The sequence below is a fragment of the Watersipora subatra genome, chromosome 6 (genome assembly GCF_963576615.1).
Source record: "Watersipora subatra chromosome 6, tzWatSuba1.1, whole genome shotgun sequence".
In the NCBI taxonomy this organism is placed as follows: domain Eukaryota; kingdom Metazoa; phylum Bryozoa; class Gymnolaemata; order Cheilostomatida; family Watersiporidae; genus Watersipora; species Watersipora subatra.
The window spans coordinates 342745-365968 of NC_088713.1; the positions used below are offsets into that span (position 1 = coordinate 342745).

General features: G+C 38.4%; 1 protein-coding gene and 1 pseudogene across 1 annotated transcript; both read right to left on the bottom strand.

Moving 5' to 3' along the window:
* Positions 1-6262: 6262 nt before the first annotated feature.
* LOC137398825 (uncharacterized) lies at positions 6263-7820 on the bottom strand. Its single transcript, XM_068085000.1, has one exon. It carries the CDS (start codon positions 7754-7756, stop codon positions 6263-6265), a length of 1494 nt encoding a protein of 497 aa, XP_067941101.1. The 5' UTR covers positions 7757-7820.
* A 123-nt stretch (positions 7821-7943) lies between these two features.
* On the bottom strand, positions 7944-11970 carry LOC137398826 (uncharacterized; annotated as a pseudogene).
* Positions 11971-23224: the final 11254 nt, after the last annotated feature.

A 23224-nucleotide genomic window follows, 5' to 3' on the forward strand; every position in this document is an offset into this window, starting at 1 on the left:
ACTGACATAAAACATTAATCCGATTATTCGAGAGCGGCAAAAGAAAGCTTGTAGTAAAAGAAAAGCAGCTCACGTGTGCGGGGAATTTTACACAACCAATGGGATAAGCTTCGAGTTTCCTATAGCCAATGGTTTAATACAATTGGCGAAAAGCTACGATCGCTGATCTCTGTAGCGAATCAGGTTATATGTTCGTTACCTACTAGCAGAGAAATTCATGACGAGATTGCTGGGAGGCTTGACAGAGGCAAAATAATACGCCGTTCCGTTCTTATGGCAAATAAATAATACCGCTGGATTGAAATGCTGTATATTGTAGACATGAATTGTTCACTACTATCTTGTTTTCAGGATACTTTTACATTTTATAATATGTCTGCAAATAGAGGCTTTTTGTTGTTTTGTTATCAGCAAAATTAAAGATTACTTTCTAATATATTGCAGCAACAAAAATGTCATGCTTCGGCTAAGAATGCTATCGTTCAGAATCAGTTGTTTGCGTTTATTTTCCTTGATACATACAGAAAATGTTCATTACCCTCAATATAAAGCCTGATAGGTATATGTTGGAATGACAACTCCGGTTTCTAACTGTGATAATTGGACACCGAATTACGGTTACACGAGTTACAAGTGAATTCCTATTTGTTAGTGCGTGCAGATTTGCTCATGTTGATTTTTTAATATAAATACACATTTAAGCGCCTAATTGTCAGTAGGTTACAAAATACTGCTACTATATATGATTCTAGTTGCTAAACAAATAACAGTAGCAGTGCTATCAAACTGTGTAGCCTAGCATAGAAATCTTCCTGGTTTACATAGTGTAACGATAATCCTCAACACCCACAAGTGAAACTTGTCAGCAAATAAATTTTATTGTGAACGTTTAGCTAAGTCCAATATGACTACCCATATTGTAGTAATTGCAACAGCGTACAGTATAGCAGCTGGGTGTGAATCGCTAATCTGACTACAGAGTGCGTCGTTCAGCATTTTTAAGTTCTTTGGTCTTTTATAGAGGCTTTTTATAGCTGGAAATTACTACTCCATATTTGCTATGCAGTCACAAGGAAGAATATTTAAAGGCTTATTAGGCATTTTATAGTGTCTGTAGTTTTTCCTGGAGATAAAACTTTATTCTTGTTACATGTCCTATTGGTCAATGTGAGTCTGAGGAGTGAATACAGTTCACTTATCAATTCTACAATACAAATCATTGATCATATGTGCGTTGATATAAATACTAGTTTACCTTCCAGCATTTAGCAAGCCTCATGGGAGCCTCATTTAGCAAGCCTCACCCAAACCCCAACATCTGCGAGTAGTTGTAGCATCTCTTGAAGCGGTAGTGACATGTCAGTAAATCAATAATTTTGATTGTTGACTGATTGCTAAATTATTGCTATACATTATTGACAGATTGCTGATTGGCTCCAGATTGCTTGCCCACAAACTGCAGAAAGATTGCTGACAGATTGCTAACTAATTGCTAGCTGATTGCAGAGACTGCTGACTAACTGATTCCTCACAGATTGCTGACTGACTATCGAGTGTTTGTTGACAGGTTGCTGACTGCTTGCTAGCTGATCACTGACAGACTGCTGACTGCAGACCTATTGCCGACAGCTTGCTGACAGATTGCTAAATTATTGCTAGCTCATTGCTCACAGACTGCTGATTGATTGCTGCTAAATTGCTGTCAGAATGCTGACAGTTTGCTGAATGACTTCTGACTGTTTGCTGACAGCTTGCTGACAGATTGCTAAATTATTGCTATCTGATTGCTGACTGATTGCTGCCAAATTGCTAACAGAATGCTGACAGTTTGCTGAGTGACTTCTGACTGTCTGCTGACAGATTGTTAATTTATCGCTAGCTGATTGCTGACAGATTGCTGACTGATTGCTGCCAAATTGCTGACAGATTTTCGATTGCCTCCAGATTGTTTGTTGACAGAATGCTGACAGATTGCTAGCTGATTACTGATTGCTGACTGACTGCTGACATATTGCGTTCAGAAATTTGTATATTAAAAGTAATTTCAGAAATTAAGAAATTTGTTTTGTGATATTAAAGTAGAAATACACCAGATAAGAATGCATACCACTGATAATTATAACCAGTTTATAAGGGACTAAATTTAGGTCAATATTTGTTGTTCAATTAACTTTGAAATGTAGCTTTTCGCTTTTGTCTTTATTGATAGCCTACGTGGTAGTTTAATTGGAAACTTCAGCACCTTCATGTCGGCTCTCAACTCTTGGCCACACTCAACTCCTTAGAAGAAAAAAGAAGCATGAAAATGTGCTAACTGTAGAGGTTTCTAGCTGTACATGCAGTGGCGGTTATGAGGAAGGTTATTAACTGAGTCTGGTGGTGGCTAAGTTAACTGTAGTGGCTAGGTTAAAAGCTCTCACTACGTGTTGACTGTATTCACAAGTAGCTGCATTTACTTTCTGTTGTCATCAAATCATTGTAATATTGAGTCTATTGTGAAGCTCGAATCTATTTTTTCATGAACTTTCTAAGCCTCTCCCTCTATCATTGTCATCACTAAATTACAAGTGCACACAATTACTAATTTGCAGAGATTCGGCTAACAAAAATATTTGTGATTCATTTCTGATTGAGGATCAAGATTAATTTTCCTCTCGCCAATTCCTAAAAAGTAGATCTAGATTTTTCAAAACAAAATAATGACCGCTTTGGAAATTTGTAAGTGTGCACTTTAGAGCACCCTCATCTGCAACATTGCTGGGTAACACAAGGCTTCAAGAGCAACATGTGGCGCTACAATTTGTAGCTATTAAAAGGACCTCTTCACAGCTAATATTTGTCATTCTGGTTTAAAAAAGTAGCAAATATTAGCAATCGAGATCAACAGATCAGTGAAACCGCAGGGAGACCTTTTATTGAATTCCAATATTAGGCTGTTGAAACAGCTACGTGAGCAGCCATTTAAACCCTACAGATAAATTTAAACAAAGATTAATGAGTAAGGCAACAATACTTGACAGACATCAATGAAATTTCTATTTTTACCGATTGTGTGCATATTATAATCTTCGCCTTTTGTTAGGAAGCCCGTTAGGCTAGTAGCCTAGGGGCTTGTATGAAGGCAAAGCTGCTTTTTCATGGCCGGCATACGCTGCCACTTTGTCCTTCACCTTATCCTGATTGCTCAACTTTTGGATTGGTGAGAGGCATTCGCGATACATCTCTGAAAGAATTTTAACACTGTGGTTATTATTGTTGTTAGAGCAGCTAATCGAACCAAACCAATCGTAGTCTCTAATCTGTGTCTCCTTTACGCAAACTCATACTTTCCAGTTAACTCTGTTCAATACGTTCACCTTCCTACTTCTTTCTGCAATCTCTATAGCAACTAGTGCATTGGTTTTAGAGTTATCGGTCCTTAACACTAACTGTAATTTGTAAGATGATGCAATTCTTTTAATTAATATTTGTCAGTATAGTAGGGCAGTGTATCATTTCACCTCTTCATACTTTATTAGTTTATGTCAGAGTATAAAACAAAGTAGCGACAATTAGCGATCGAGATCAACAGACCGTTAGCCCTGTTATCGAATTTCAGTATTGGGTTGGTGTAAAGACTTGATGCTGCCAAACATCAGCAAAACAAAGTCCGTTGTCAGCAAGACCTGTACAGACAGCAATAAGCTATACATACTAGCAGCTACTAGTTAAGTGAATAGTGATGGAGGTGTTACTGACTATTTGCTAGCTCAACAATTATTTGGAAAAGTTTTTAAACAGATTGTAGGAAATATAAGTCAAGGTTTTACAGTGATTTTAGCTAAATCTCCTTTCTTCAAGTAGCAGATATTATTCTCAGGAACCGAAGTGAAACTTTGACTTTGAGCTTCGTTTCTTTTTGTCCGCCAAGTGGTTTAGTTACACATAGGTCAGGAAACCTGTGATAGTTGATTGAGGAGGTGTTGGTGCGTACAGTCATAGTCATGGAGTCAGATGCAGTAGACAAGTAGTCAACTACAGAGGGCATGTAGTCAGCTACAGAGGGCAAGTAGTCAGCTACAGTGGGCAAGTAGTCAGCTACAGAGGGCAAGTAATCAGCTACGGAGGGCAAGTAGTCAGCTACAGTGGGCAAGTAGTCAGCTACAGAGGGCAAGTAATCAGCTACAGAGGGCAAGTAGTCAGCTACAGAGGGCAGGTAGTCAGCTACAGAGGGCAGGTAGTCAGCTACGGAGGGAAAGTAGTTAGCTACGGAGGGCAGTTAGACAGCTACAGAGGGCATGTAGTCAGCTAGATAGGGCAAGTAGTCAGCTACAGAGAACAGGTAGTCAGCTACAAAGGGCAGGTAGTCAGCTACAGAGGGCAGGTAGTCAGCTACAGAGGGCAGGTAGTCAGCTACAGAGGGGAAGTAGTCAGCTACGGAGGGCAGTTAGACAGCTACAGAGGGCGAGTAGTCAGCTACAGAGGGCAGGTAGTCAGCTACAGAGGGGAAGTAGTCAGCTACGGAGGGCAGTTAGACAGCTACATAGGGCAAGTAGTCAGCTACAGAGAACAGGTAGTCAGCTACAAAGGGCAGGTAGTCAGCTACAGTGGGCAGGTAGTCAGCTACAGTGGGCAGGTAATCAGCTACAGAGGGGAAGTAGTCAGCTACGGAGGGCAGTTAGACAGCTACAGAGGGCATGTAGTCAGCTGCATAGGGCAAGTAGTCAGCTACAGAGGGCAGGTAGTCAGCTACAGAGGACAGGTAGTCAGCTACAGAAAGCAAGTAGTCAGCTACAGAGCACAAGTAGTCAGCTACAGAGGGCAAGTAGTCAGCTACAGAGGGCAAGTAGTCAGCTACAGAGGGCAGGTAGTCAGCTACAGAGGGCAGGTAGTCAGCTACAGAAAGCAAGTAGTCAGCTACAGGGGGCAGGTAGTCAGCTACAGAGGGCAAGTAGTCAGCTACAGAGGGCATGTAGTCATCTACTGAGGGCAAGTAGTCAGCTACAGAGGGCATGTAGTCATCTACTGAGGGCAGGTAGTCAGCTACAGAGGGCATGTAGTCAGCTACAGAGGGTAGGTAGTCAGCTACAGAGAGCAAGTAGTCAGCTACAGAGGGCAGGTAGTCAGCTACAGAAAGCAAATAGTCATCTACAGAGGGTAAGTAGTCAGCTACAGAGGGCACGTAGTCATCTACTGAGGGCAAGCAGACAGCTACAGAGGGCAAGCAGTCAGCTACAGAGGGCAGGTAGTCAGCTACAGAGAGCAGGTGGTCAGCTACAAAAGGCAAGTAGTCAGATAATAATAATAATGATAATTGTTTAGTTCCAAAATAATAATTTTGGAACCAACTCCCTAAGTCTATTAAAGGCATTATAGAGTTTTATAGAAACTCCAAACTCATATTTGTACTCGGATTGTTAATGAGAGATTTGAATCACTGATGTTGATTATATTTATTGTTAATCATATAGGGCTGAAGCCTTCACACCGTGAAACCTGTGAAATTACAGACAATTATTAAGTGAAATTAGCATTGGTTATAAATTCATAATTGACAATACATGTGATATATTCAAGAAATTTATACTTCAAGTAATTTATCCAAGTGCAATCAGTCAGTTAAAAAGAACAAAACACATATATAGTTCAAAACTGTTATTTAAGATAGACTTACTGACCTGTGCCCCTTTGAACAATCCAAGCTATAATACAGGATAAGTAGGTTTACAACTTTACTAAAAGAAGGTTACATTATGTAGTTGACTGTGTGAAAATTGGTGAGAGACTGAACAGGTCAGGTAAAAACATCATCTAAGGTCATCAGGTTAGATTGTCATTGGTCTAGCGGCATATTTCAATTACTCAAAAACCAATAAAGATAGTTCAAGTTACTTCTGCTGGTGGTTACTTATACCGGCCACAAGAGCTGAGCACAAACATTTCATCATTGCTTCACTGATTATAAAAACATAAACTGCTGACAAGCATCCTAGTAGGTAGCTCAGAGGGCAAATCTTTATTTCACTACACTCCCACCTAAATTTTTAAGTTTAAAATTTACCGTCGTTTTTATTTATTTCACAGGCATTTGAGATTACAAGTTATTTGGGTTAATGCGGTTACGACTTACGACACTTCACTAAGCTATGTTTTGTGGTTTGTATATCTGGGGTTTATTTACCATATAATAATACATACAGTAATATAGTAACTCTTGCTATAATATATGAATATTAAGTGGTCTACTAAAGTGTGCGCCATACTAAATAAGCACTGTATATATCTAGAGGTCTAACAGCAAAATGGTCTTGTGGACTGGTCTCTTCAGTGTAGTGGGGGGTTCCATAGGTTTACCTTTGCTGTCCAGGTGTCTATTTCCCAAGATTATGTCCACCTGTCGGACTAAACCATCTTTACCTGGGAATACACTCGAGACAGTCCCTACCTTCCAGTCACATCTAGCTGCGTTGTCGTCGGTCACCATAACTATATCTCCAACCTTTACGTTCCTCTGCACATCAATCCATTTCTGTCTGGTTATCATAGTAGCAACGTACTCTGTCCTCCAGGCTCTCCAAAACTCATCTGCTATCGCCTGTGAAACTTTCCAGCGCTTGTTGCAGTACAGATCATCTGCTGGGAAGTGTCCAGGAGGCGGAGCTAGTAGTGGGGTCTTCATTGTCAGGAGCCTGTTTGGAGTGGCAATTGGTTCTTCAGGGTTTGATAGGTTGGTTCCAGTTAGAGGTCTATTATTGACTATGTTAGCAATCTCGTGGAAAACAGTTCGTAGCGTTTTGGTATCTACTCTATGTTTGAAGTCCATACCATTCAAGACTGCTCTAATGGACCGGATCATCCGTTCTGTGGCTCCCCCTTGATGACTTGCCTTTGGCGGATTAAACATCATATCTATCTTGTTCTTGAGTAGGTAGTTCTTGAGAGTGGGCTCTGCCAAATCTAGTTGACGAGCCATCTCATTGGCCATACCCACAAAGTTTGTTCCGTTGTCACATATTATAGTCTGGACTGGCCCTCTTATGGCTAGAAAGCAGCGAAGGGCAAGGAGTAAGCAGTCTGTAGTCATCTCTTCCAGTACCTCTATATGAATGGCTCTGGAGTAGAGACAACTCAGTACTAAGCCCCATCTTTTAGCTTCTGTTCGTCTATCTTTTACGTGAAATGGGCCGAATACGTCCATGCCTATATGTGTAAATGGTGCCGTCCTTTCCAGTCTTTCCTTGGGAAGCTCGCCCATCTGTTGCCCACTTGGCTTGGCCCTCAACTTTTTGCAGTGGATGCAGCCCTTCAGACAGGCTTTGACTGTTCCAGCGCCATTCACAATCCAGTAGCCAGCTTCCCTCACAGCACAGAGGGTCGAGCGATAGCCTAGATGATGTATCTTCACGTGTTGAGCTCTAACAATAAGCTTAGCAATGTGTGAGTGCTTGGGTATGATTATTGGATGTCTTTGTTCATAAGGCCAGCTTGATGCCTTTTCAGCTCTCCCACCAAGGCGGACTAGTCCGCTGTTATCTACAGTTGGGTTAAGACTGGCCAATCTAGTTTCACGTTCTTTAGCTGGGTAGGCCGCTTCCTGTGTTGTTCTTATAATGAACTCTTCTGCCTGTGTGAGGTGCTTTACAGATAGTGTTGGTGTTCTCCAAGTTCTTCCTGTTTTACGTTTCTGCGTTGTACATGCTTTTAGTATAGCAACGCTCCTAACGAGCTTTTGCCAACAACTAAACCTTTCAAATCGAGTGGAAAGGCTTCGTGACATTGATGTCGCGTTAGTTGTCACTCTTTTAGCTTCTGGGTCCTCCGGGTCAAGATCAGTACTTGCTTTGTTCAGCCTCAAGTAGGTCGATAGTTCTGCTGTTTTCAGGAACTTTGGTCCTTGTAGCCACATCTCATTTTTGTCTATGATCTCCATGGCAGAACATCCTCGTGAGACAATATCTGCTGGATTATCTTCTGATGCTACGTGCCTCCATTGTTCGGAAGCTGTAACCTGCTTTATCTCTGAGACTCTGTTGGCTACATACACGTGGAAGCGTTTGGCTTCGTTCTGAATATATCCCAGGACAATACTGGAGTCTGTCCAGAAATACTCACTGTTGATTTCCATCTTGAGCTCTTTACGTAGGAGTCTGGCTAACCTTGTAGCGGTTACCGCTCCCTGTAACTCTAGCCTAGGTATCGTAGTAATTTTGTTGATAGGTGCTACTCTAGCTTTTGCTAGCATAAGCTTGCTCGCTGCTTGTCCGTCATCCTTTATGTATCGGATATATGAGCAAGCCCCGTATCCCTGCTGGCTCGCATCACTGAAGTGGTGAAGTTCTACCGATCTCCAGCTCTCATTTGGTTTGACACATCTAGGTACTTGGATCTGGTGAATATCTTTCAGGTCTTCCAGCCATGCTGTCCACTCTGAGCTTTCCTCGGGAGACAGAAGTTGGTCCCATGAGGTTTCTTTAAATGTGACCTTCTGCAGAATCTGTTTACCTTTTAGTATCACAGGTGATACCAGACCGAGTGGGTCGTACACCTGTGCTAAGGTTGAGAGAAGACCTCTTCTGGTGTGGGGTTTGCTTGTGTCTGGGGTGCTGAATGTGAAGACATCATTCTCTACACACCATTCCATACCTAAGGTACGTTCATGGGGTAACAGATCCTTGAAAAGATCTAAGCTTTTGATCGACTCTGATCGTTCTGATTTGGGAACTGAATCCAGAACCTCTTTATCATTAGATAGGAATTTATGTAGTCGTATGTTTCCCTTCTTACAGATGGCTGTAGCATCTTGTATCAGGTTCTTGGCGTCTTCTTTTGATGCAACGCTTGTCACTCCGTCGTCACCGTAGAAGTCATTCCTTAGGAATTCTGCAGCTTTGTCCGATATGCTTTCATAGTCATCGGCTAATTTTCTAAGGCCGTGAGTTGCTACTGCTGGAGAGCTTGTAGCACCGAAAAGGTGCAGTCATTCTGTAGTCTTTTACACTTTCTAGTTTCTCATCAACCCACAAGAAACGTAGGTAGTCCCTGTGCTCTTGTTTGACAAAGAAGTTATAGAACATCTTTTGAATATCACTGGTTACTGCGATGGGCTCTTTTCTGAAACGTAGAAGGATTCCAATCAAGGAATTCATATGATCTGGTCCAGTGAGTAGTATGTCGTTGAGTGATATGCCATTGAAACGGGCACTGGCATCCATTACCACTCTCAGCTTTCTCTTCTGTTTGGGGCGAACTCCGAAGTGAGGTAGGTACCACACTTTTCCAGGTTCCCCTGTCTCTGGAGCCTCTTCTGCATGTCCATTTTTGATGAGATCCTCTATGAAGTTTCTGTATTCCTCGTGATACACTGGATCAGCTCGGAATTTTTTCACAATTCCAGCGAGTCGTTTCTCAGCCTGGATTCTGTTGAGAGGTAGACCTATTTCTCGATTTGGCTTCCTGAATGGCAAGGGCATCACATAGTTCCCCTCAGCATTTTGTTTGGCGTGTGCCTTCATAATTTGTTGGAACTTGAGATCGTCCTGTGAGGTTAGGACATTGTTGGTATTTGTGTCTCTAAAGTCTTGCTCTAAGATGTTCATAAGTTCTGTTGATTTTCCAGTTTGGTATACCTGTTTGTTAATGCTTGAGCAGCTGCTTGATCCGCCACCCATGGTCCATTCAAAGAGCGTCCTTACTCCGAATGGGAGTCCTACAGATCCTTTAGGTGCCGGTCTGCTTTCAAGGGGCTGAATGACTTCTGGATGATCACCACCAATGAGCAGCCCAACGGGTATGTCAAGTGGTGGGGGTATGGCATCTGCTATAGTCTCCAGGTGAGCTAGTTTTCTTGCTCTGTTTGGGTTTGGGATTTGATCTCTGTTGCAGTAGACTTGATCCTTCTTATAAGCACTAATTTGTGCGTAATTGTCAGTGCTGTATCCTCTTAGCATGAGATCGTCGTACCTTTCGATGTCAGTACGTTCTGATCCGTTGATGGTGTGGATCACATTCTTTTCCACCTCATCTGCTTTGGCATTTAGCATCTTAGCAACTTCTGCCGACATGTAGCAAGCATCTGACATGTTGTCTAACATAGCATATACTAGAATTTCTCTTCCGGTTCCCGCTGACAAATAGACTGGCACGAGCATACTCGTCATATTGCCCTGTATCCTGGTAGCTCTGCATCCAAGTTCTTTAGACTGCTGTTTATTTGGTTTGGTCTGATTCATGTTAACCTCTTGAGGTTGAACACCAGTTTCAGGCTTAGATTGAGATGTTGTGTTTTTGTCACTCCGGTACTTGGGTGACCAGTTACTGTCGTGGTTAGCAGTTGTGTGAAGTTTCTTGCAGATCAAACATTCCCTTTTTTCGGCACAAGCCTTAGATCTGTGCCCTGTCTTCAAGCATCGGAAGCATAGTCCTTTCTCTTTGATAATCCTGTCTCTCTCTTCTTTGTTTACCTTCTGTAGCTTGTAGCAATCACTAGTAGGGTGATTTCTTAAGTTACAAAACGCACACTGCTGTGTAGATTTAGTTTCTACAGTTGTTTGGAAGGTTCCAAGGTTTCTCTTTTCTGGACGTTTTTCTCGGGGTTTTTCTTGAATCATGCCTGTTGAGATCTCTAGGTTGGCAATATATGCCTCTTCTTTGACGAACTCTGAGAACTCCGTAAATGTTGGGTAACGTTGCTCAGTTTGTCGTTTTTGACCCACTACTCTCGGCCACCTTCGTCTTAACCAGTCAGGTAGTTTAGTGGTCATCCTTTCGTTTTCGATGCAGTTGTTGAGAATCTCCAGTTGAGGCATTGACTTCATTGTTGTTTGCAAGTAACAGAGATAGTCACTGAACTCTCTCAAGCCTTTAGGATCTTTCGGTCTAATTTGAGGCCACTCGCTTAGCCTTCTGTGGAAGTTCCTGGCGATCGTGTGTTCATTGCCATATCTTTCTTTGAGAATAGTTCTCGCCTCCTCATAGGCAGTTTCTGTGTTGGTGGCTAGATGAGCTTCAATAGACCTGCGAGCTTCTCCATCTATAAATTTCTTCATGTGACGCATTTTGTGGTTTCCTACTATTTTCTCAGTCTGAGAACTTGAGTACCTCGCCTTGGAACACTTCTGGCTCGACCGACTTTTTGTTTCCCACTGCTAACGCTTCAGTAAACCCTTTTAGCAGAGTAGTGAGAACTGTAGTTTCTGTCGGAGATCTGATATGCTTTGCTGGCACTATCACAGATTTAGTCTCTGGAGGGGAAGAATCATTAGTAGGAGGAGACCGTTCTGAGGACTCGTTAGCTGGAGTAGGTCGTTCTGATGGCTCACTAGCTGGAACAGCAGGTAGCATTTCCTCAGTCAGTGTGTGTCTGTCTTCTTGCAGAATTCTTATGGGTCCTACGTCGTGGGTTTCTTCTAGATATTCCTGAAATATTCTTTGTTCTTCTTCAAGTTGTCTTGCTCTGTCTAGTTTTTCATGTTCCAGAATTTCCTGCTCTACAGCCTCCTGCTCATCCATTTGCTTTTCCATTGATGAGCAGAACTCGGTGGCTCGTGAGACAAACAATGCACACATCTGGTTGGTTTGTTCTGGGGTTTTATTTGTATTATCATCACACAAGGCAACAAGTTCATCGTATAGTTTAATAATACATTTCATTCTATTATCAACAGTATCGTATGTGTCATAGAGATCACTTAAGGTAATCCCCGATGAAGATACAGTTTTTTGGGTTTCGGTGAGAAATCTAAACTCAACATTAATTCTTTTGCCTATATTTAGGCACAGCTCAGAAACCTTACTTTCTTTTCCATTTGAGGACAATTTTGTTTTTCTACGCTCTCGAATGCTACTATCAACACTAACAGAGCTTTTTTTGGCAGCAGTTTGACTATCTTTTTCACTATCACGAGAATTTTCTGTTTGTTCGTTCGTAGCTCCGGTGCTCGGAATATCACCCTCGGCCGGAAGCGAACTTGAACTCTCCTTATCGCTGTCCATTTTAAGCTAACCTGACAACCTGTTATTAATGACCTTAGATGATTTACAGTGTTTAGATTCAAAATTAATACTACTAATATAAATGTTTCAGTTATAACAAGTAAAATAGTACACTTAATATCTATACATGCACACGCAGTAGACTATTGTTTGTTACTTATCACTCTGTTGATAGGCTTCAGTTGGTTCTGTTAACTCTCTAGATATGGAATGGCTAGAGCACCTTTGCAGTTTGGAAGCAGTTGGTTTCTCTCTTGAATGGCTAGAGCACCTTTGCAGTTTGGTAGCAGTTTATTTCTCTCTAGAATGGCTAGAGCACCTTTGCAGTTTGGTAGCAGTTGTTTCTCTCTAGAATGGCTAGAGCACCTTTGCAGTTTGGGTAGCAGTTGTTTCTCTCTAGAATGGCTAGAGCACCTTTGCAGTTTTGTAGCAGTTTATTTCTCTCTAGAATGGCTAGAGCACCTTTGTAGCTTGGTAGCAGTTTGTTTCTCTCTAGAATGGCTAGAGCACCTTTGCAGTTTGTTTCTCTCTAGAATAGGTTTCACTATAGAGTTTTATAGAAACTCCAAACTCATATTTGTACTCGGATTGTTAATGAGAGATTTGAATCACTGATGTTGATTATATTTATTGTTAATCATATAGGGCTGAAGCCTTCACACCGTGAAACCTGTGAAATTACAGACAATTATTAAGTGAAATTAGCATTGGTTATAAATTCATAATTGACAATACATGTGATATCTTCAAAAAATTTATACTTCAAGTAAATTATCCAAGTGCAATCAGTCAGTTAAAAAGAACAAAACACATATATAGTTCAAAACTGTTATTTAAGATAGACTTACTGACCTGTGCCTCTTTGAACAATCCAAGCTATAATACAGGATACGTAGGTTTACAACTTTACTAAAAGAAGGTTACATTATGTAGTTGACTGTGTGAAAATTGGTGAGAGACTGAACAGGTCAGGTAAAAACATCATCTAAGGTCATCAGGTTAGATTGTCATTGGTCTAGCGGCATATTTCAATTACTCAAAAACCAATAAAGATAGTTCTAGTTACTTCTGCTGGTGGTTACTTATACCAGCCACAAGAGCTGAGCACAAACATTTCATTATTGCTTCACTGATTATAAAAACATAAACTGCTGACAAGCATCCTAGTAGGTAGCTCAGAGGGCAAATCTTTATTTCACTACAGGCATAGAGAGGTGGCCAGTTTCAAGAGAGAACTTAGGTTGTATCTTTTAACATGTGAATAAAACCGATGACGACAAGCCCAACGCCACAACTAGCTATGCTATTGCATGTTATGGGCTTCATCACTGTTCTAGCTTTTTTCTTTTGCTCAACTAATTTTGTTGATGAAAATCAATCAAAAATCAGATACAGTGGGCAATTTGTCAAATACTGGGCAGATTATTAACCACAAAGGGCAAGTAGTCAGCTACAGTGGCAAGTAATTGGTTACATTATGCAGCTAACCGAATGGAGTAAGCTGGAGCAGTGGAATGAGTTTTGATGAATCAACAGCTAAATAAATTTTGGATTAATTAGCTCGATTAGACAACTCCTGTTTTTTGCTGATAGGTCGATATGCAAACACTTGTTTACAATCAATCAGCAGTAGCAGATTATTATACTCTAACTCTTTCTACTAACAGCATCAAATTGACCAGTTAACCCTGTGAAATAGGTCTCTAGTTAGCTTGTTTCAAGCTATAATACAACAGGAAACAGGTTGAGGAATAAGACAACAGCTTTATTGTGTGCATTAAAGACTATCATATTGTAAAATGTTTGTAGCCTTGTGTACTGAAGGGAAAAATGTTCTAACATTATGTCTTAAAAACTCATTTTTCAAAAAAAATGGCATGAGAAAGAAATGGCCATCATCTTGTGACACAAAATTGTAGAAGTGCCCACAAATCTTTGTATACTTACTCAAAACAAGAATGACCAATATTTGAGGCTTTTCTTTTAGCTGATCTACTGAGGAAATATTTTTTATAAAAACCATGATCTAAATAGTATTACATCTCTCATTAGTATTACTATTTAGACTTTGAACATACCTGTTGACATAAGAAACACTCGCAAAGTTTAATGAACCAACAAAGCAGATAATTTTACATAAAAATATAACAGCAAAAAATATAAATTGCTTAAAGTAAAAAGTCCACTAAAGCTAACAAATTAATAATATTAGCTCACACAGGGTTAGAACTATTGTCCTCGTCTATAATTACACATCACTGCAAAAAAGAAGTTTGGTCTCAATAAATAGCAACTTCAATAAACTCACAAGATAGTATGTTAATACATGTATGATTTGTTGTCTATACTGCAGCCATGAAGCTCACAGGCCTCTGTTGTGCAAAGGTTAACTCATCAAGTCATCTTAACTCAAGTGGTTCTTTGTTTTCAGGGTTGTTAGATTTACTATCTTCATCTGGACTTTTCTCTTCTTGTTCTGCCTCGGGTTCAGTTTTTTTACCATTGTCTTTGCTATCTTCATCTGGACTTTTTTCTTCTGGCCCTGCCTTAGGCTCAGTCTTTTTAACATTGTCTTTGCTATCATCAGTTGGACATTTTTCTTCGGGTCCTGTCTCGGGCTTAGTCTTTTCATCAATGTCTTTGCTAGCATCATCTGAACTTTTATCTTTTTGTTCTGCCTTTGGATCAGTCTTTTTAGCATTTTCTTTGCTATCTTTATCTGGATTTTTTTCTTCTCGTGCTGCCTCGTGCTCAGTCTTTTTACCATTGTCCTTGCTATCTTCATCTGGACTTTTTTCTTCTGGTCCTACCTTTGGCTTAGTCGTTTTACCATCGTCTTTGCTATCTTTATCTGGACTTTTTTCTTCTTTTCCTGCCTTTGACTTAGTCTTTTCACCATTTTCTTTGCTATCATCAGTTGGTGCAACTTTTATTCTTCTTCTCCCTTTGCGAATTCTCATGTACATTTCTTTCATTTTTTTTGCAACTTCTTCTCCAACCTCTTTAGACTCTTGCGATTCACCAGTGTCACTCCGAGTCATTTGGCCACTCCCACTATTTTCGCAATTGTCATCATTTCTATCGCTTACTTTCTTGGGCTCTGCATTTTCTTCTGTTTCTTCTTCTTTGTTTTTTTGCTTCCTCACCTCAGGTGCAAAGTTGTCTTCTAAATAGTCATCGAGGTCCTCTGTCAGTATAACAATGGAATCTGGCTTACTTGGGGGTCGTTTCTTGTCAATTGGTCGAGCAACAACAAAACTTACTGAATCTCCAGTTTGTAATCTTAAAACAGAAGCAACACCTTCACTACCCAATCCTACAAAAGAATTAAATTGGCTATTTCGATATAACATGCAACAAGTTATTGGATTGTTATCGCACTATCTGACTCTACATTTGTTGGAGAAAAGAAATCTTTTGCAACTTATGGTGAACAGTTATAAAGTATGGATTTTTGTAATGTTTGCTAATATAAATGTAAATGATGGCAGCCTGGGCCAATTAGTGTTAGCTACAGTAGTGTTAATGTCAGCCAGTACTAGCTAGTGCCAGCCAGTGTCCAAAAGTCTTGCATGGTTCCAACAATATCAACCATTGCAGCAATCACCAGCCAATGTCAGCTAGAGATAATCAGTTTAGCCATGCTTAGCTGGTGCCAGTCAGTGCCAGTCAGTGCTGGCTGGTGTCAGTCAGTACCAGTCAGTGCTAGCTGATGCCAGTCAGTACTAGCTGATGCCAGCCAGTACTAGCTGATGCCAGCCAGTACTAGATGATGCTAGCCAGTGCTAGATAATGTCAGCCAGTGCTAGATGATGCCAGGCAGTGCTAGTTAGCCATTAAAGATAGCACCAGCTCATGCCAGCCACTACTGACCTATATCAGCTACTGTCGGCTATTGCTGAGCAGTTCAGCCATTAAGAGTCAGCCACTACCAGGTAGTTTAAGATATTTCTGGTCAGCATTAGCCAATACCAACTAATGCCAATGGGGTTTAAACCTAAAATATGGGTATATATTAACTTTTCTAGTATTTTCATCACACTCCTAACCTATCAATGGAATCTTGACTTGGTTTAAAGTGTGTGTAGGCACTATTTGTATTTTACTGTCATACCTCTGAGACTTGACTGCCATCCCTCTGGCACTTGACTGATATACCTCTGACACTTGACTGACATACCTCCGACACTTGACTGACATACATATCTGACACTTAACTGACATACCTCTGACACTTGACTGATATACTTCTGACATTTAACTGACATTTTACTGACATACCTCTGACACTTGACTGGTTTATGTAAACAATGTGGTCATCCTCCCTCAAGCGTCCATCCTAAAATAAACTTATGATCATTATTTCAAACATCTACATCAAGATTCCCTCGGTAAAAAATTGATATTAAAACTGATGCGAGGCGTTGAGATGAACATCTTAGGTTTTAGAGACTTGCATTGGGAACTGAGCTAACAAAAATGTCAATACAAAACTCAATGCACCAGCACACAGAAGACCGTGATGCAAAGAGATAAATTGTTTTCTGTGCAATTAATATAATTTTATTTTTTATTTCACAAAAAGAAGAAAGATACCTAAAAGTGGTCAAAATCCTAAAAGCTTTCAACACAAATTGCTGTCAGCTATTTACAAAAAAGCCGTGCTACCTGCTTCTCAGTCACCAATCTCCCTTTATACATTGAAATCCTTAATATTTCTTTTTTGTAGACTAGTTGTAATTTTGTCTGCTCAGTGTAACAATAAATATGTAAAGATTGAAGAAGCTAGTTTGTGTGGCTGACAAGATGATCACATAACTATAAAAATGGGTTATAAGAAGGTGAAATATAGCTATAAAAGTGGGTTATAAGAAGGTGAAATGTAGGCATAAAAGTGGGTTATAAGAAGGTGAAATGTAGGCATAAAAATGGGTTATAAGAAGGTGACACGTTTCCTGACAATTGGGTTTAAAACATGTAAAAATTATCAAGGTAACTATGATTTATATTCAGAGATTGTCACCTTCAGTTAACTTTAGTAGTCATTTTGGGGATTTGTGGTGTGACATAAATATGACCTTTAAAGGTGTCATACTCGAGCACAGTGTTTTGGTAAAACACAATTTTATATTCATAAATCTTATATATCCGAGTTCTTATGTAAATAGCTTCATATTAAAGATGAGCAATGTTGTCATTAAAACCAGCTCTTAAAAATTAATTATTTACCCGATCAGCGGTGCCATTAGTCATAACTGCTTGTACTGCGACTCCCGTACTTTTTCCACCAAAAATATGAAATCCGAGGCTATTCACTTCTCCATAAAGTGTGATAACTTCTATCTCGACTTTCTTGGTTAACAACTACAATGTTAAATACATAATTACAGACAGCGAGTAATGCGGCTCTATTTTTTTAAAAGGCTACAAGGTTGCAGCATCTTCCAATACCACTGCAGTACAATGCCACAACTCAATAGAGTAAATAAAAAAATTAATACAGTTACAACTACAGCGGACGTAGAAAATTATGCAAAGCTTTCGCTTCGTAGGCCTACTACGTGAAAAGTTCCATATAACGTAAAATGTCAAGTGGGGGCAATTTTTTTAATTCGATTTGTGTAGCAACATATCTAAAAAAAGACGTATGTATAGCAATATAAGTATTTTATATTCAACATCTGTGACATTTTAGTTTATTGTGATAGATCAACAGATGTGTTGACAAAACAGAGAACAGGTCGCAGTGCAATTGTTAATAAATACATGTATAAATGTGTACTTGAAAACGATCGATTGGTGCAGGTGTTACAGCATCAGTCCACCGATCTAAATGCCACGAGTTGGAGCATCGATGAAAGTTCTTTTTGTTCTAACCTCGACCACTGGATACAGATAGATGACAAACTGTTAATACCAATTTTTTATAGCAAAAATATTTTGTTGTTCTGCTTTATTGTAGACGTATAAAATAATTGCTATTAATTTTACTTTGCAGAATATACTTTTTTGTTCAGAAAAAAAGCGAATTTTTGTAAATGAACATCGGAGATGTAGGCTCCCCATAAACTTATTGTGAAGTTATCGCAATCATGATCTATAAAACCAATGAGATTGATCAGAAAAAGGAGAAAAGTGGTTGATGCAAACCAATATTACTCTGATAATGCAGGTATGGTACAGCCTACAAATTTAAAAAGTTACGTCAAGTTTTTTTCTTTTTTTATGGCCAAAAGGAAGAGTTTGAAAAGATCTTGGAATGGATTAGACAATTCACGTGTATTTAATGTTTTTATAACCTAAAGTCTTTGAAGCATAAACATTCTTGGAACAGATTATTGTAGAAGCGCTTACTGTACCAAAACCTGTAATAACCTATCAAATACAGTGAAAGTTTTATAAAATCTATCAAAACCTGCTAAAACCTGTCAAAACCTGTCAAAACTTATAGATAGAGAAATAAAACTTTTCTATAGCTGTAGAAATCAGTTTGAAGACTTCCCAACTTTTTAGTGCTAGTTTTATAAGCTGTTAGTATCATTTACAAAAAACAGCAACAGCTATTCTATGCTATAACGGTCTATCATAGGCTAGCTAAACCTATCCTTGACACCCAAAAGCTATCAGAGACTGGTACAAGCTATCAGAAACTGGTTCAAGCTATCAAAAACTGGCACAAGCTATCACGGACTGGCACAAGCTATCACAAACTGGCACAAGCTATAAAGGCTGGCACAAATTATCAGAAACTGGCACAAGCTATCAGAGATTGGCGCATGCCATTAGCGGCTGGCATAAGCACTCATTGACTATCTCAAGCTATAAAAGATTGGCACCACGCTTACAGAGACTGGTTTCAGGCTATCAGAGAATGGCACAAGCTATCACATACTGCCACAAGCTATCAGAGATTGGCACAAGCTATCACATACTGGCACAAGTTATTAAAGAATGGCACAAGCTATCACTGCCTAGCACTGTAAAAGCATCACGCTATTGAAGTTGATTACAGGCAATATTAGTTTACTACCAGAGGCTAGAGGTCACCACAGTAACACTTAATTTAGTTATTGGATATTACTATGGTTGATACTGCACTCTACTTAATGGGTCAAGATTACTCTTATAATCACCTAGTTGTAAGTAGGTTTATCTAATAAACTCTATAAGCATTGACTTCTTTAAAAACGGCTGTGAAAGAACTGTGGAAGAGAGCACAAGGGATAAAGAGACAGTTGATGAGACAGAAACACAGAGACAGATGCAGTTGGTGTCAAAATACTAAGCTTTTTTTTCTAAAATTGATTGTTGTCGACTGTAAAGGTAATTCTTTATTATCGAAATATTTATTCTCTTCAGCCGCACTTACGAGAAATGTTACCAGTTAGTCTTATTCATCATTCAATAGATGAGCTTCTTAAGATGAATTGCTGTTTTATCTTTGGCATTATCTCCCCTGGTAAAATATCCAGCCACGAAAAACAGCGTGAGCTAAAAAGCTGCGACTGCAAGTGAAGGTCATGACTTTTGGAAAGCAGTTGAAATGAGTTTCAACTTACATAATATGAACAAGTTGCATACAACAGTGTAACAATTATGCTGAAACGATCATTACTATATGATTTATAAATAATCAACCTCAAATATCTGATCTCTTAGCAAAGAAAAATAATTTAAATGCACTAAACCATTTATTTGATTTTATTGCCGAGCTGTTGTTCTTTATTTGCTTTATGATTTTTGTTCGGCATAATTTGGGAAACATTCCTGCTTGAAATTAAATTATTGGTAATAAAGTATATAGATATACTTATTATATATATACTTTATTACTTATATATATATATATATATATTTTATTACATATATATATTTTATTACATATATATATGATTTAACTTAAATAGGCATTATTTAAGTTAAATCGTAAATGTTATCGCACATATTTTATTAATTATTCAATAACAATTAAAAAAGATGCTCAATTACAGAAATGTTGATTGATCGACTTTAGGTTCTGTTTGTTACCATGACAACGCTGTACCGTGACAATGACATGTACATCAGGCTCTGTGAAGTGTAGAAGGTAGGTGTATCAGCTTTCCTAAAGCCGGTGATCTTATGCCACTGGCATCTGGTATCAAATACTAGTTAAAAAAACAATTGCCAAATTACAAGTCAAATGGCAAAAGTGGGGAGGGAGCAAACCTTAGTATTGCAGAAACTCAACACTGACAATTAGAGGCAAGTGTGTAAAGCCAATTTAAAAGATGTAAATATCTACCAAGGGCGCTCCTGTAACCATAACGAAGATTCATAGATACTCAGCTATCTCAAGGAGAATTCTGCCTTGCATATTACCCCTACGTATGAATTCATTTTATTACATACGTCGCTAATCACTAAACTCCCGGAGTTGTCATTCCTTGCTTCGGAGTATAACATATGTGTGACTGACACAGGTCATTCAGGGATGAGTTTTTATTTTGACTTGTCAACACAACTCATTCTGAGTGTAGGTGGTTGTTCTGTATGGTAGATCATCTTAATTGTGGAAGCGATTTATCAAATTTTATTTATCTTCTTCATCAAATGAAAAAATTACATGCAGTGATGATGAGACTCTTGAGATACATAATAAACATTGGGTGACTGGACGAAATTAAAAACATGAAAATCTTGCAACGGACTGGCTTATCATCAATGACTGACATCTTTATTAAAAAATGTCTGAGATGGTTGAGCCACGTCCACAGAACGAAACAAGACTGGCTTCCACATTATCATATTCGCAAATATGTGACAGTAATTAAGATCAAGGCTTAAATATAACACTATCTATTGTTGGACAGCTTAACTCTATTGCAAGGTTTGTACTGAAAAGGCAACCCCTAAAAGATGGTGTACATATTAAGATGGTAGGCATACACAAATAATGGCCATAGGATAAGAGCCTTAAAATATACTAGAAAACCTAACAACTACCCAGTTTCATTGTTATAGATAAGACAACTTCCTAAATTCACTAATTGGTAATAATTGTTGGCTGCTTTGATATGCCATCAAATTATTCGATATGCCATCAAATTATCTTTACAGAGCAATTTTATTCAGGCTTGAAATAATATGTGAATATCTATAAAATAAAAGTGTAGACAGCTTTGAACTTCAGTGAACACATGCAGCTTAAGTTTGGACTTATGTGAGATTAATGCAACTTCACTTTGGACTTAAGAGAGCATATGCAACTGGCTGATGCTAGATTATTTTAACTAAACTGTTTGGAGTTGTAAACTTTGGAAAGCACTCACAACGTGTAGCAATATATTTAACATGTTTACTACTTTTTTCCAACTTTTTAGATAAATTTTGCTTTTGCTTTACTGCATAACATTTGCTAAAATTTGAAAAAATTGGTATTTGGGGTTTGTTCCTACATTGCATATTGATTGAAATGCTTTAGCTTGAAATTTATTTTTTGCCACCTTTCTATCACCATATACAACAAGAACATAACAAACACTGACTGCGCCAAGCTTCAAGGCGTGCAAATAGACAATCAGTTACAGTTCTCAAGTCCTGTCAACTATACAATCTTGGAAACTAGACTATCAACTCATGTTCTAGTTCAGCTCAGAATGGTAGGTGTAAAGCAAAAAGGTCTATCACCTTTTAACCAGAGTCATATATTATCCAATTTGTCATTTTGTCTGATGCTGCTCCAAGCCGATATCCCTTCATATCAAAAGCGGATAAATAAATATTTAAAGCACATAACTTACATGATTTTCCCACGACCAACACGAGTGAAGCGATTGCTTGGGAGATTTATGATAAATGCATATGTGCACACAACTCACGAGAATTATTCATAAACGGCCGTCGCAAGCCCTTGCACCAAAATCTCATCAACAAATTTAAACATTTTTCAATGGAGTCGTTTAAGTATAATAACAATACAAAACACATATAAACCTAATTGAATATGTTACCGAGTCTTTATACCCATCTGATCAGAGTATACATAAATAGACAGATTAATTCGGCCTAAAATCGTTATTAAAACTTGACGAGCCTTATTTTTATCAAACTTAAGACTGGCAAACGAAACGCCGAGCGACAGAGAATAGAACCATAATGCGCATTTCACAAAAAAAGAACGTGCACATTTCACCAGTCTATAGCATTGCCAAATTGCTGAAGGTTTCTGTAATTGACGTTGAAGTACTGAAATATAATCATTTCTTTTTTGCCGATTTCAAAGTAACTGACATTTTGGACAGTTTTGAGTACTTTGGTATTGTAACTGATGCCCAAAGCAGTGAAAGTAAAGGAAATTACGATGATATTTATTTTAACGATTTTTATGAGATTATTACAATATTTAATTATAAAAATAATTATTCGATTTTATAAGATTCAATTATAAGAATAATTATTCGATTTTATAAGATTTAATTATAAGAATAAGCGTTCGAATTTACAAGATCGATGTCTATAGTGATCGATGTTGGGCAATATGTTACTGTTATTATTTTTTCTAAATAGTTTTGTTAACTAGATTTTCTAAAAGTCTATGTAAATATCACAACTTCTTGATACTGTTAGCTCTGACGTTTTGAAATGTAAACAAAATTGTGCATTGGTTTTCTATTATTAATATATTACTATATTAATAATATTGGTTATTTTAATAATATCAGTGCATTTTACTTATAATATTGCATTTCTCCTATTGTAGGGGGAGAGATATAAACATATAATCTTTTCCTTTCATTATTGCTGTTTGTTGTATATAATAACACCCACACCCAGTACATTACAGCTACCATTGCAGCTATCCTATTGCACTGCAGTGCCATTTGACTGCTAATATTGCATTTCTCAACCATCTTTTCAACCCACCCTTTTCTTTTTTCCAATATCACTTTGGTCGTGGGCTGTATGACAGGGGAATTTCTAGTTTTATCATGTAATTCAACACATTAGAGTCTTGGCTTTCGAATGAGCCTATATTCAATACACAAAGAATATTAGAACTATGAAAAACAGGCTGTCAAAAGTGTGTCCTGCAATAAAAAACACTTGGTAGTGGTTTCCCCAATGTGATGTCACATAGTGGAAAAGCAGCCTACCATAAAGTGCTAAAAAAGTGATTTGTTTTATATTAGGATGGATAATATGTTGAAATAATTATCTAGACCAAAAATTTATGCTGATTCTGAATATCTAGTTTTTACACCTCTAAACTATT

Excerpts from the sequence above, each read along its gene's own strand:
- LOC137398825 (XM_068085000.1), bottom strand. The coding sequence starts at position 7,756 with ATGTCACGAAGCCTTTCCACTCGATTTGAAAGGTTTAGTTGTTGGCAA.